Raw genomic sequence first — 14,798 nt, 5'->3', positions numbered from 1 at the left:
CTCTATGAAAACCAGTTGTGACGCGTACAAAATCCCCGCCGCGGTGTTGCAGTGGCGACGACTGCTGTGTCCAGGGCTGCAGGATCGAAGCCCGCTTTTCGATGGAGGTGAAAGGTGTGCGATATCAGCGGACGTTACAGAAATTTCCAGAGCAGCCCGTCGCTTTGGGATGTTAAACCTCGTATAATTTAACGAGTTCTGCGAAACCACTCTTTTTTTACGCGCAGACAGATACAAGAGAGGCGATGCGCTGTGTCCTTGCATTTGTTTGAGCTTAAAATTCCTACATCAAGGTAAACTACCAACTCGCCCAACAGGAAGTTTTATTGCTCTTCTGTCGTTCTCATTCTGGGTTGGTTAGTCCACTAACCACCAGCATCCACGTGGCCAGTAACAGCTGCACTTGCTTTCGCAGTTCGATGCCAGCGGAAGGACCAGAACGTGTGCCGCAAGGACAACGGCCTGTTCGAGCACGAGCAGTACTGCGACTACTACTACGAGTGCGAGGACGGCGTGCCGACGCTGCAGCTGTGTCCCAACGGGCTGGCCTTCTCGGGCAAGAATCGCGGCCTGCTCAACAACTGCGACTACCCACACCGCGTGGGCTGTCCCGACGATGACGGCCGCATCATGGGCCAGACGCCGCAGAGCAGCGAGAACTGCCACTGGCAGTACGGTGTGTTCGCGCACCAGACAAGCTGCACGCGTTACTGGCAGTGCTGGAACGGCACGGCCACCATCCAGCAGTGTCCCTTCTCGCTCCTCTACAACGACGTGATGCACGCCTGTGACTGGCCCGACAACGTGCCAGACTGCCAGAAGCACCCAATCTGCAAGGACAACCCCAACGGACACATCCCCATCGAGAAGAGCTGCGTCCGCTACTGGCTCTGCGTGGGAGGATACCCGCGCTTGCAGCGGTGCCCCGCCGGGCTGGCCTTCAGCCCGACCGGGCTGCGCTGCGAGCTGGCCGACAACATTCCCGGCTGCGAGCCGCCACCTACCACGGCGCCACCCGAGGAGGCCGACGAGAGGCCCCCTCAGAGGCCCCGGCCGGCCCCGCAGCAGCAGGCCGCCAGGCCACCCCAGGCTCCGCAGGTAAATGCATATTTTTCCTTGGTAAAGAGTTATAGTATTCGCCGATATATATGCATCCGAAATTCTCATGTCCAGGCTGTGAACCTCCACTAAATTCAACAACAACAAAAAAGAGCTCGCTTATCTCCAGAATATTAGGCAGATAATTCACTTCCAATGTTTTATTTTTTTTTCTAGATTGCAATGCCTGTACCAGAATGTACAAATTTTGTCACAATAGAGTATGACGGGTTGTGGCTGCCAATCGATCCTCATTTGTTCTGTTTTTTCTTTCTTTGTTTGCTTGTTTGGGTGCGTATTCACACACGTGCGCGATATCGCAAACTCAGAAATGTTCCCAACAAAGGGTGATGCAGGATGCCTGACCCAGGGACTGGAATTGACGAATAAAAACGTATACGACTGAAACTCCACATTAACTTTTGCTTGCATAGTTTCGGACGATCTTCCCGGGAGCCGCAAGGTGAAAATAAAATGGCATATTTTAACGCAATGATGGCTGTGCGTACCCTCACGTTCGTCCGGCTTTGTTAAGCGGCGCTATGTTGGCCTGACTTCTTGCTATAGTGTGAGATATCAGAGGCACAAATTGTGGGATTGATTATGAAGCCAGAGGCAGACAGCATGCATCCAACTAGGATGCGCCAGGAAGCAACGCGAACAACTGAGCAAGGCTCAGCGGAAAACTAACAAGAAATAAACAAAAACAGAAGAGGCTGATGGATTACCCCCGTTTCAATTGAGCCTTTCTTACGCCAATAGCAATAACAAAACTCCACAGCGAAACAGGTTAAACATTCCATGAATCCCAGATAGCAAGCAGTACAACAGTACAGTAACCTTAAATTTTCGTTTCGTTAGATCCTGATTTCGATGTTCTCAATGTGCTTGTTTTCAACTAAAACGTCTGAATAACTATTATAACGTTGCTTTCTTTAAACATTTACGACAATACAGGCTAAAATCACGTTTTAACGGATCGTCTATTTTTGCAGCAATACTATTGTGTGTTTAATCGCCACAACGCAGATAGACTATCACTTGTAGCAGACCGTAATGGGCCTCGCGCAATGGGCATTGCAATGGGTCCGCTCACGGCTTGACGGATAAGAATGTTAGTGCGTTTTTACTTTTTTCTTACTGATGTTAGAGTGCATGTACATGCTTCTCGGATGTCCCATGCACACAGCTGTAAGTATGAAAACATACAATAGACTGTAAACTTGAGAGAATTACGCACGAAAGGTGATAACTGGCTAGAGCAGAACAAAAACTCTCTGCCATTACACCTGTCGTTTGCGGCCACTAGGCGATAAAATCAGACAGCAGCTTGTTTTAATAATATACAGGCACAATAAAATCAGTGCGCAACAAGCCGGCATCGTCAGGCGAGTTCTGAGATTAACTTAAAATGCACGCAAGAGCGTTTACTACAGCAAAGAGGGAAACAAGCGTGCCGTCCTGACTCCCGGCACCAGTTCGTCGATAACGTCAAGACTGATGTAACTTGTCGTCAAATTTAAAAAAAAAGGCCAACAGCATTCAACTCTTGAGAAAAAATCTCAACCTCATGCTTTTCTTAGAGCGCGATTCAAGAGTCTGCAGCGCTATGAATCTCACGACCATAAAGACAGCTAAATTTGCCTCTAGCTGGCGCACACATTTGAAAGGTCGTTCATATGGAGTTAGCAAAATAGTTGCTGCAACCACCGCAAGCACGACTCGCTCAGCGAGAACAACCGCGCACTGTCCGCCATGTTGTTTAGACAGCATGAACGCGTCCTGAGATGGCGGCTGCCCGGCTAGCCGTCTAAGTAGACGTCTACTAGGGGGTATTGGAACGTACCCTTGGTGTTCGCTTACCCCTCGTTCGGGCGACCGGATGCCGCAGCCCCTTCCCAGCTTTCGGTATTCCACCGTAATATTCGCAGCCCGAGGAGGCTTCCCTCTGGTCTTCTTGGAAGTTTTTTCTTTAATTTTAATTTTTATTTTTTTTACGGCACGAACTTCTTGTGTCCACTCGTCCCCCCTGCTCCCTCGGCTCTGTTTGTGCAGATGCTTGCCGCCGGCTCAAACACCCAGAAGCACGCAAAGCACATAACTCATGGTGACCCGTAATGCCTTTGTCGGTTGCCGCAAACAAACAAGCAAACAAAAACCGAAGAAAATCTTCTGTGGTCAGACGGCGCGGTGCAGTACTGTTTGTCGTGTGCATGCTCGTTTCCAGGCACTGGCGTCATGGTTGCTGCCTTACATTCAACTAAGGATACTGCTCTACATTACACGGAAACTTTGCATAAACTGGTGCAGAAAGATTGTTAGAGAACGTGATACTGACAGATAAAAAAGTGGAAAACACGAAAAAAAACCAGGAAAACCGACCAAGGACAATGTGAGCACTTTATCGAATAGTACGCTCTCTTTCTATATTCCGGTCCTGTAAATTTATATTCTTACATTCTCCAGAATAACCTGCTTGTTCCTTCTTATATATTCAGAAGGGGTCCTGAACAGCTGCAACGCTGAATCATTGCAGCATGGGATGAAGGTACTAGCATTCCTTACATAACCAATATAGCTGTAAAACGTGCAAGAGGATGATACGGACAGTACAGCTCATAAGACGCAGATGGTATACAGGAAAGAAGCCTGGGCATGTTAACCATTTACTTAGATGGAAGAGGCAGACAATTATATGGGGCTTGTATAGAGTAAAGCCCAATGAATTGCTCCTTTGTCCATCTCTCGAAAACCAGGCAATGCAGGAGGAAGGAGGATAGTAAGGGATTCTTAACTTTATAATATCAGGTCTCTCTTGAAATCTCTTATTTTGGTGCAGAGAAAAAAAAAAGTAAAGTGTTCTCGCACATGGTTTTATGAGCTACAAGTATTGAGATTGTTTCTGGCTCGACATTTTGGTGCCTAAACTTAGTGTGGCAAATTGAGTGTTCGAGACGGACAAATCAATCGGACGATAATTTTCGTGTTCAGAGGCCAGGGTAATGTATTCGTTTTTTTAATTAATTGAGATATGCGTGAATGAAACCGAATACATATTAGAACTGAAGAATGCAGTACTAACTCAATGTCTAAGGCCTTCTATGCGCTCTGGGAAGCGCAGCTGTACTCTTCTGTCTTTAGTGTGCAACATTTATTAGTACTTTCGTCAACATTGTGTTTCTTTTTATATATATTTCTTGTATGTCACCAGTTACGTTCGCGCGCTGCCCAGCAAAGGACAGGCTCTTTCTTTGGCATCTTTTCAGAGGCCCATAGCACAATCCCCCTTTCCACTTATCGGCAAGGTCTTTCAGTTTTTGTTTTTTTATTGTTGCAAGTATTGCAAAGCGCGATCTAGTCTCTGAAAGTGGAGCTGACACACATACGCCACTGCCTTTGGTGTGTATTGGTGACAGTTCGGCATTCACCTTGTGAGGAAAACCAGATGCCTAGAGACGGACGGCGAAGGGAGGAGCGTGTGCACAGCAGGAAGCGCGGTCCCTCTGGACTGCGTGCTCGCCGCCTTTTTGTCGTTCTTGCGTTTATGTGTTGTAACTATACAACCCTGACGGGGGAGCAGCTTCTCTGGATGCACTTGCGGTGCACGCGGCTAAGCAGCTTCGGAGACACCACCGTGTAATGTATTAGTTTAGTCTTTAAAGCAAAACAAGCGAATACCACAAAGAAGCTCTTCTCAGACATGTTGGCTAAATGGTATCCAGGATTCTCTTGGGGCGTGCAATCATTTATATCGTCTTTTTGTTTTGGACAAGGGTGTGAGTTGGACGGAATTTTTTTCTCAGGCGAAGTTTGACGGGCGAGCCGATTTCGGGACAGCAAAGTGGCACACATTTAACCCTCTTGCCCAGCATTTTTTTTATAAAGGCGTGGTGTTCGGAGAAGCAATTTAGCAAATTCTTGCAATACTCCACGGGATAACAGAGTTATCGACAAACATCTAGGACATTGAAGTCATCTTCACCGCCTCTTGAAGGGAAGCCGCGTATAAGTGGGAAGGGACTGGTCGTTTGCGACCTCATAACATCAACAACATTTTTCAAACTTTTCTGAAGGTATTCCTATTTCTTTAATTTAATGTATTCGGTCACACTGGATTGTATATTAAAACCCATTCGCAGCACTAATAAAACAACGACAGGAAGAAAACACACACGACAGGACGAATGCTGCACTTCCAACTAAAGTTTATTATAAAAAACCAAGCTTAAGTACAGAGCTACTATCACCTTCTAACAGTCAAACATGTGTGTCTAAAAAAGCCACTTCATTATCATGTAGATAGAGGGATGGGGTGCTGACACATTGATCGCCTGCTTTTCTGATGTGATATGCCTCAATTATTTCTCTTTCTACCTGATCCCTTCCCCGCCCAAGAAACTTAGTTTTCCGAAAAATGGGTTTGCACTTACAGTCTCGGATTGCGAGATTGCTGCCTTTTCCTTCTTTCACCTGACCGTGGTGTTCTTTTGCTCTCTGATTAAAACCTATGTATACACGATTACAGGTCAGTGGAATGCTGTACACTATCTTAGTAGTGCACCGAGTGATCGAACAAATCGGCTTTTCTTTTCTCACCATCATAGGACAAATTTTTGAAAGCTTACTCGGCGCAGAAAAGACCACGTTTACATCATATCTTTTGGCAACTTTCTTAAGATTGTGAGATAATTTATGAAGGTACGGAATTACTTGAGTGACCTGCCTCTGATCTTGCTTATCTTTCTTTTTAATACCCTTTTTCTTCTGAAGCAGGCTCTCTGCAACTGCAGATAAAGTATCAGGAGAAAGCCAGACATACGCAATCGCTCTGTTTGCATTTTGACACTTTCGGACATTAGATGCGTACACGATTTTTCTAATGCGGAATTGAGGCAATTCATGGCAATTGCTCTTTTGATTATTTTAGAATGAGCGCTACTAGGGGAGGAGTGCCTTTTGTGACCTTGGATTGTACATGCAACATATTTGTCCTTCTAAAAATGAAATTCTTAATTTCATTTTTAGAAGGACACATATGTTGGATATATGCGCCGAGTAAGCTTTCAAAAATTTGTAATATCATGGTGAGAAAATAAAAGCCGATTTGTTTGATCACTCGGTGCACTACTAAGATAGTGTACAGCATTCCACTGACCTGTAATCGTGTGTACATAGGTTTTAATCAGAGAGGAAAAGAACACCACGGTCAGGTGAAAGAAGGAAAAGGCAGCAATCTCGCAATCCGAGACTGTAAGTGCAAACCCATTTTTCGGAAAACTAAGTTTCTTGGGCGGGGAAGGGATCAGGTAATAAGAGAAATAATTGAGGCATATCGCATCAGAAAAGCAGGCGATCAATGTGTCAGCACCCCATCCCTCTATCTACATGATAATGAAGTGGCTTTTTTAGACACACATGTTTGACTGTTAGAAGGTGATAGTAGCTCTGTACTTAAGCTTGGTTTTTTTATAATAAACTTTAGTTGGAAGTGCAGCATTCGTCCTGACGTGTGTGTTTTCTTCCTGTCGTTGTTTTATTAGTGCTGCGAATGGGTTTAAATATGGATCATTACCAACTGGCCCAAACATCGGTGTTATTGGATTGTATAGTTAAAAAAAATGAAAACTTGACAACCATGAGTTTTCGTTTTCGAGTTAAGAAAAAAGCACATATCACCATTGTCGTCATCATCCCTAGTGTCAACAGCATTTTAGTAAGAACTGGCTTGTTTTAGTCCTAATGCGAATATTAGTCACGTGGGTCGGATGAGATTAACTTTTTGCATTGCATTATGGGTCCATGCGTAGTAATATGGTACCCTTGCAAGCCTTAGGATGAAACCGACCCAAAAACGGGTAGGCCAGGAAGAGAGAGGATTGCCACTTTAGTGCAGAGTTGGACATGAAATCTCCGGAGTTCTGCTTTTATCCGGGATATTATTTGTTGTATAAAATTGAGAGTAAAATGCAACCTTAATACCACAAAATTCTGGCTTGCCTATATATCCCAGGATTATAGTTAAAGGTATATTTGCTTAAAGTTACAGTTTAATTTATTGATTCTTTTTTTTTGAGGTTGAGCGCCCGACCTTAACCTAACATTTTGAGTTTCAGGTGAGGTTGAGTGAGGTCACCAACGGTCACCTGAAAAGTGAGGTGAGGTCGCTTGAGGGATCTCAACCTATATTGCTGAGGTTGAGTGAGGTCGCCAAATATGTTTTGAGTTCGAGGTGAGGTCGAGGATTTTGTGGTCGAATTCCCACCTGTATTCTGCGGACACCTGAACCGCACTGTAAGGAAATGAATGAAGGTTGGAGTGAAAGCGGAAAAAGAGGTGCCGTAGTGGAGGGCTGCGGAGGATTTTCGACCATCTTGGTATCTTTAACGTGCACTGACATCGCACCGTACATGGACGCCTCTCCCTTTCGCCTCCATTTTTAAGTAAGTTTTTCGGGAAGGAAGGCCCAGTAGAGTTTCGGGTGGACATCAAAAAATGGTGGAGACCTACATTTTATGAGGGCAAGGTCACGCCACAAGTTTGAAGTTCAAGAAGCAAGAGGTTTTGGGGAATGGAGGGAGCCCTATACTTATATCTACACATTGTCCTCTGACTCTGAAAGTTCATTGCTAGCCCACGCTGACATTGTGTATTGGTCTATAGGAGAGGAAAGCACAGGACAAGGACACCAAAGCAGTTACATCGAAACAAATAACTAGTTACGAAGAGTAGAGGGCCTCCTCTCTCGACCTTAAAGAAAAGCTCACAAAAACCCTTGCCACCACGGAGGACCAGCCAGCTGTTGACAACCATCTCTACAGCTATGGGAAGCTAGAGGTAGTCTCATAAAACGGTGGAAGAAACAAAGGCACAATCGAAAACTCAGAATTCGAATAGCGAAGCTTACTACTCAAGCAGCCCAATACGTACAGGACCGATCACTCGAACCAATTGGTTAACACGGTGCGAATCCCTCAAAGGTCGCCTAGACATCAAGGCTACGTGGAACCTTCTCCGATGCCTAATTTATTCTCCGAAAGCGTAGAGTGAACAGCATATAAATTATGCATCGAGCCTTATGCAGCTTTCAAGGCACGAATAACAAACTCGTGGACGAACTCGCGCGTCGCTATATATTCAGTTCGAGAACCGCTAATTCATGAATACCGGGGAGAATGACAAGAAGACATTGATAGAGACTTCACATTCGCAGAAATCATATCAGCACTAGCATATCACTAGAAGATATGCGCCAAGGTACAGCCTCAGAACAAGACAAAATTACGATCGCAGTTTTAACCAACCTCGGCATGGAGGCAATGTAGCAACTTACAGATTACGTAAACGAATGCTGGCGCACCGGCACCATTTCACAAGCATGGGAAACAGCCGATGGACACCTCATCCCCAAACCCGGCAAGAAAATCAGCATTGAACACTTGCGCCCCATATCCCTCACGTCGTGCGCAGGCAAACCAAAGGAAAAGGCAGTCCACGAGCGCCTATCCAACTATCCACAGAACAACGATCTATTGACACACAACACACGATGTTTGGATTGAGAGACCACCTGTCCACCCATGATCTGCTTCTGCAACTCAAACGCGAAGTCATCGATCCAGCACGCAGAAACAGTGACCGAGATCTTCTAACCCTCGACCTCAAAGCAGTGTTTGACAACATCAAGCACTCTACGATCCTCAATAACCTCCAGAGACGAACTGTAGCCAGCGAGTCTACTCGTACATCTACGATTTCCTTAAATGCAGAACCGTCAACATTAGCGTCAGCACAAAACGAACCATGCAAGTGAAGATGGGAAAACAAGGCACTTCACAAGGGGCAGTATTATCCCCACTTCTATTTAACATTGCACACTGATGTCGCCCACTCCTCCTAAATCAGATCCAGGGCATACGCCACACCCTGTACGCTTATGATATAATAATCTGTACAACCACGGGAAGTGTGAGAATTACTGAAGAACTGCTACAAACAATGGCAACAACAGTTCAGGATTATGCCCGGGCGTGTGTGAACTCCTGGGCTTCCGTCAGCACAAAAATTAGGCCACCATCGACATCCATGTTGACAACTCGTCTATCAAGGAGTTTCAGACCCTCAAGATACTGAGTCTGTACATAAATAACAACGGAACAACCTCTTCACCATTCGGAAACTTCACCTCGTTAGCGAGCAAGTCGCCAGGATGATCGCCACGATAACGACACGGAAATCACACATGCGAGAACGTACCCTCCGACTGGTGCAGGCTTTCGTCGTAAGCCGCATCGTCTATGCAGCCCCCTACCTCCTCCTCAAGAAGCTTGACATCAAGAACCTCAACGTCATAATCAGAACAGCCTACAAGAAGGCCCTGGGCTTCACTCTTACGACATCGACGGACAGGCTTCTACGACTGGGCGTCCACAACACGGTAGTCAAGCTGATAGAGGCACGCCTCACGGCGTAGGTAGGACGGATCTCCACGACTCGAACTGGGAGACAAGTCTTGAACGATTTGAACATCAATTGCCCCCGACAGCTAGACACGAAAAGCGACATGAGTTTTCATGGAGAGGACAATTTAAGGCAACCCCATTGGCGAGGATCATGCACCCCGATTTTCGACAGTCAAGACAACAAGCACGAGCGGAAGCTAAAAAAAAAGCACTACGGTGGGTGCGAGGGCGTGTTTCATGTCGATGCTGCTGGTCCCGAGCAGGGCGGGATGGTCGTCGTGGCAGCGTACCAAAATAAAAGAATGGACGGACTTATATTGTCTAGCGAAATACACTGGCTGCGGAAGAAGTGGCGATTGCCCTAGCTGCAGCACACACTACCTCAGAATACATTCTTACAGATTCACAGACAGCATATCGCAATTACCTCAAGGGCAGGATTGCACCGCTAGCAGCTAAAATCCTGCAAGGTAGTTACACCCGTGGCTATTACCTCACACATAAACATTTAATATGGGTGCCAGGTCACCAGGGCATTCCAGCGAACGAGAGCGCACACGCCTCAGCCCGAGCACTTCCCCTCAGGACACCCGGTACCGATCTCTGTAGAAACTCCTACCCCGTTACTAAATTACACTGAAATACTTCAGCACTTAAAATTATCTCACCGGGTCTACCCTCCACCTGCTATGACACTGAACAAAGGCAAGCTACAACAACGACACTGAACAAAGGCAAGCTCCTCCGCAAGCTACAGACCAACTTATTCCACAACCAACGAAGACTACACACAACAGACCCAGAGTCATTTGACTCACAATGCAAAACCTGCGGGGAGAAAGCGGATCTGTACCACATTTTGTGAGCCTGCCAACAAAATCAGGCTGTTACTATTAATAACCAGCCAATGCAGGAGAGGCAGCTCTGACCAGCTGGGAAGCAAGGAGTCAAAAAGAACTCGTCGAAAGTACGCCCATGGGATTCCGGACTGAGAACTGCAACCACAGCTGCAATCCTCTAAACATTTTTATTGCGAAAGCAATACTGCTCTAGGTTTCGAGCCTTCAGCGTAGCGTCTTACCCACGGGATGCTGTGACGTCACACCCCACATGACACTAGCAAGTGGGCTGGCAGGAGCTGCAACTTGGGTCTCTCGTTTCACGTGGGATGGTTCTGTAAGAATCAGTCTGCTAGGACCCTGGCATTCACGGTATCCCTATAGGCCTCTAAGACACATTCATACGGCTTGGTTAAAGTGGGACGTTATATGGGGGCTCAGGAAGGAGAAAAAGAGACGAAGAGAACGCTCGGTCACCCGCAGCTAATGCTTTCGCTCAATATTTGGTTCAGTAGCTTTGAACCCTTGTAATGTATGATTAAAAAATTTTCACCACTGTCTCATTTTCTTCTTGAAAACCTGAGCCGCATAGCAACCCCCACGGCTTTTGAGTTTGAAGGTCAAATCTGGCCCGCGACTCCTTAAACTTCATCACTTTTACCAGCGCTGCGACAGGAGATAGAGAACAAGAAGAGGCCGAAAGGACAAGCGCTTGTCCTTACGCTTTTTCTTGTTCTCTGTCTCCGGTCGCAGCGCTGGTAAAAGTGATGAAGATGAATGAACTAGCCCAAATTTCAGTGTTACGACACCTCAAACGCACCGTGAGAGCAGACAAGTGCCGTATCTAAATGAAATGCTCTTAATTGCGGGACGCCCGTAAGTCAGCGCTGCTATTCCTGCCGCGCTCACCGCATCGGCACTGCGCGTTCTCCAGTGTTCTGATGCCGCCATGAGAAAGAACGCGAATATGCAGTTGGAACTGCAAGTGCATAATAAATTGCAACACTGTCGACTGACTACGCTTTCGTAAAAAAAACTAGCATAATGAGCACACTCGAAAGCAAACGGTGCGTAACTATTTTTCTGCAAAATATTGCTACTCAAGAAAGCGTGATACATGTCAAATTCAATAAAATTTCGCTTGGGGCTAGTTGGTATTGCCAACCAGCCAACGAATTTCGGCAGGGTTCATGAAACACGCGTTTCCAACGGCGTCTTTCAGTTTCAGTCCGCGGCAGTGCGCGGGGATTAGCCTAATCCACCTCCCCAACATTGCGTGGGAATTTAACGCCCCAAAGCAAAGCTTCTTTTGAAACATGGCTTAGCGGATGTCTCCAGAAATTTCAGCCACCTAGGGTTCTTTTACGTACACTGGCATAACACAGCACACCTTTCGCCGCTATTGAAAAGCTGCCGCCGGGATTTGGACCTGCTTTCTTGGGTTCAGCAGTCGAGAGCCCTAACCACTGGACGGTGGTCGAAATTATTCCCTCAACAACAGCACCTCTTTTCTCATGTGCCTCCCTTACGCGCCGGCGCGACTCATGTGTCCACTGAGACGTGACAGGTATTCACTATTTCCTTCCTATCAACCAATTTGAACGCCATGTGCTGTGCGTTGTTAGTGCACATTAAAGATTCCCAGGTAGTAAAAATTTTTCCAGAGCACTCTAATAAAAGCAACTCTTTCTCCGCTTTCGCTCCCAATTTTTTCTTCTTTCCTTACGGTGCGGTTGAGGTGTCCCCAGAAGTGCTCACGTACTGCGCCTTTCCCTTCCACTGTTTGTCGGAACACTGGCATTAATAATACGGCATAGGCAAATACACCCTGTTTGCTGCAGCCGCGCAAACGCGCGGTGATCACCATGCTCTAATGCATGGCTTAAAACTTAGAAAAAGTAAAATTGCTTAATAAAAAGAAAGGATCTCTACGCAGGCTCTACCACCTGGGGATCTTCGGACAGAAGCATTTGCGTTTAGCCTGCATCAAAACACAACCGTCGCGGTCGAAATTAAAAGCACCAAAAACGTTCCAGAATGGCGTCGGTCGCACTTTCATATGTTTGGTTGTGCTCAGAATTTTCAAATCTAAGTTAATAGGCCGCAAAGACTCCGTTCATATTGCACCCTAAGCCCCGCTGCCATTCCCTGCTTGTACAGCACTGAGACGCTGGAATACACTCATAAAGCTCGTTCGGTGCGTAATAACCAAGTGACGTAATGAGATGCTTCGGCTGTCGCGTTGGGGATGGAGACTTGCTGTAAGAACGCGTACGTTTATTCAGAACATCACACATGTCGACCCGCTGCTGCGGCTGTTGTGGACGCGCGGAAGAAGCCCGCGTCGGCGCCGACCAGTAGCAGCTGCGTGGCTTCTACTCCCCCCAGCGCCGCCCCTCGCTCTTCAGACATTCGCTTTGTGGCCCGACGAGGTTTCAGCTGTGTTGAAGCACCGCAGAAGCTTTCTGATGTTTCGTGCCATAGTTGCCAGCATAGCCGAGTCACCTGAATAAGAGAGCTGTATTAATCTACATGTTCACGTGACCGCAGCCGTACACATTTGGCAAACCTTTTCACATTGAAGTACACAAAGGTACACAATGTAACCTTTACACTTTTAACCTTTGTAAGTGTTACGAATGGTAGAGGCTATTTCTTATGCATAAGTTACACAGCTTTTTTAGCACTGTACCTTTTATAAAGGTATTCATTATTTAGTTGGGCATGGGTGACATGCTCCAAAATATGTAACCTTTGTACGCCACAATGGCTGGTCTAAATATGTCAAAATTTTCTTTCAACATGCTGACGTTGATGAAATACAGAGGTCTGCTGGTTTCGTTTTGAATGAACACAAATTAGCCAGAAAATAGATTGGTTTAGAAAAGAGAAAAATGGCAAACGTTGGTATGGTAGTCCACTTGTGCATGGACCCCAACATCTTCAAGACTAGAGGAAATACTTAACAGGCTTCTCAAATATTGTGTACATTAAAGAAGAACTGAGGATTTAACAGATGCAGGTATATTCAAGGCCGATAACTACAGCGCAAACGACAGAGGATGGGCATCCCTCCTTTATCTCTGTAGATCATGGGAAACTCGCCCAACAAATGCTTTTGTCGATATTCAGGACACCATTTTTGCAAACGTTTTTCAAAAATATGTAGGCATACAAGGCACTGAAATATGGGCCCATGTTACATTATTACTGTGGACATTCCAAACAGAACCAACTCAAAAAAGCAAGCTCAGAGGAAGTCTTGCTTCGAAAAGAGCTTGTCTACACTCTTATCATTTAACAAAACTTCTGTTTGGACTAGATGGTGAATAGCTTATTTGAAATGAATTCAAGCGCACAAAAACACGCTCACAAGAAAGGAAAACACACAGAACAGGCACTAGCTTCATCTGATTTATTCTCAGGTAAGAGCGGAAAATATATACAAAAAAGGAGACATGCGCAGTAAAGAAACACATCGTCAGTTCACAAAGCGTGCTGAAGATTAACAGACGTGTCACTCACACAGTCTTGCCCCCTCTTCCTGATGTGAAAGGCTTCTAATAGTTCACGTGCCGTCTTATCACCGCCTCTTTATCTTTATCTCCTTAAGCCGCGGCTCACACGCTCTGCAGTTCGCACAATGCTCTGCCAAATGTCTCCCTCCACCCCTTAACTTCCGCAAATGTTCCCCCGCAAATGTTCATTGACACACCGCCCGGTCTGGCCTATCTAAGCCCTCGATATACTTTTAATACTCTTCTCTTCCGCGCACGAAATGCGTGAGCAAAGTCGGGCGAGTTTCTTTGGTGTGGAAAACACCACAGGAACGCCGTGTCGGCTTGCCACTTTTTTCACACGATATGCAACCTTGGGAATATAGGGTACCACTACTGGTTTTACCGAGTACTTTCCTGCCGTCCAGACCACCGCGTGCAACGTAGCCAACCGTTAGGCTAATGCGCCGCTTTTTGAAAAAGTAGGTCATGCGCCGCGCGTGTGCGCATGCGCGTTTTATGGGTATATCTCCCGTCTTGTCGGCACATAGGTTACCATGCTGCTCATATATTGCTGTGCAAATGCTACTTGGCGATAAATTGATGGTAACCTTTCAAACGTTTGAATATTGGCCGCTATAACCTTTAGTCTGTGCAAAAATAAATAAAACATAACTAAAACATGAGAACTGGTGACTTGTAAGCTTTGCTAGATAGGTTACTGACGTCTCAAAGATACATTATAGGTTACTGTGTTTAGAGTGTAGCCTCATGCTGGTGCGCCCCCTCTGCTTCGGGAGGGTGTGGGTCCGATTCCCGATGGTGGAAGCGTACCTTTCGGTTTTGTTGTCTCAAATAGGTACAAGCCACTGCCCGGCCACCCACCGCGGTGGCTCAGTGCTCAG

General features: G+C 46.2%; 1 protein-coding gene across 1 annotated transcript in view; it reads left to right on the top strand.

Annotated features, from left to right (window-relative positions):
- LOC146210356 (protein obstructor-E-like) overlaps nt 1–14,798 on the top strand; it is a 34,683-nt gene that overhangs the window by 17,129 nt on the left and 2,756 nt on the right. Inside the window, exon 2 of the mRNA XM_084575660.1 lies at nt 416–1,098. Within this exon, the coding sequence (XP_084431786.1) occupies nt 416–1,098 (683 nt within the window). The remainder of the gene's footprint in view (nt 1–415; nt 1,099–14,798) is intronic.

The sequence above is a fragment of the Amblyomma maculatum genome, chromosome 1 (assembly GCF_055883805.1).
Source record: "Amblyomma maculatum isolate TAMU_Amacu chromosome 1, ASM5588380v1, whole genome shotgun sequence".
In the NCBI taxonomy this organism is placed as follows: Eukaryota; Metazoa; Arthropoda; class Arachnida; order Ixodida; family Ixodidae; genus Amblyomma; species Amblyomma maculatum.
This window is presented reverse-complemented; position numbering and strand designations above follow the sequence as displayed.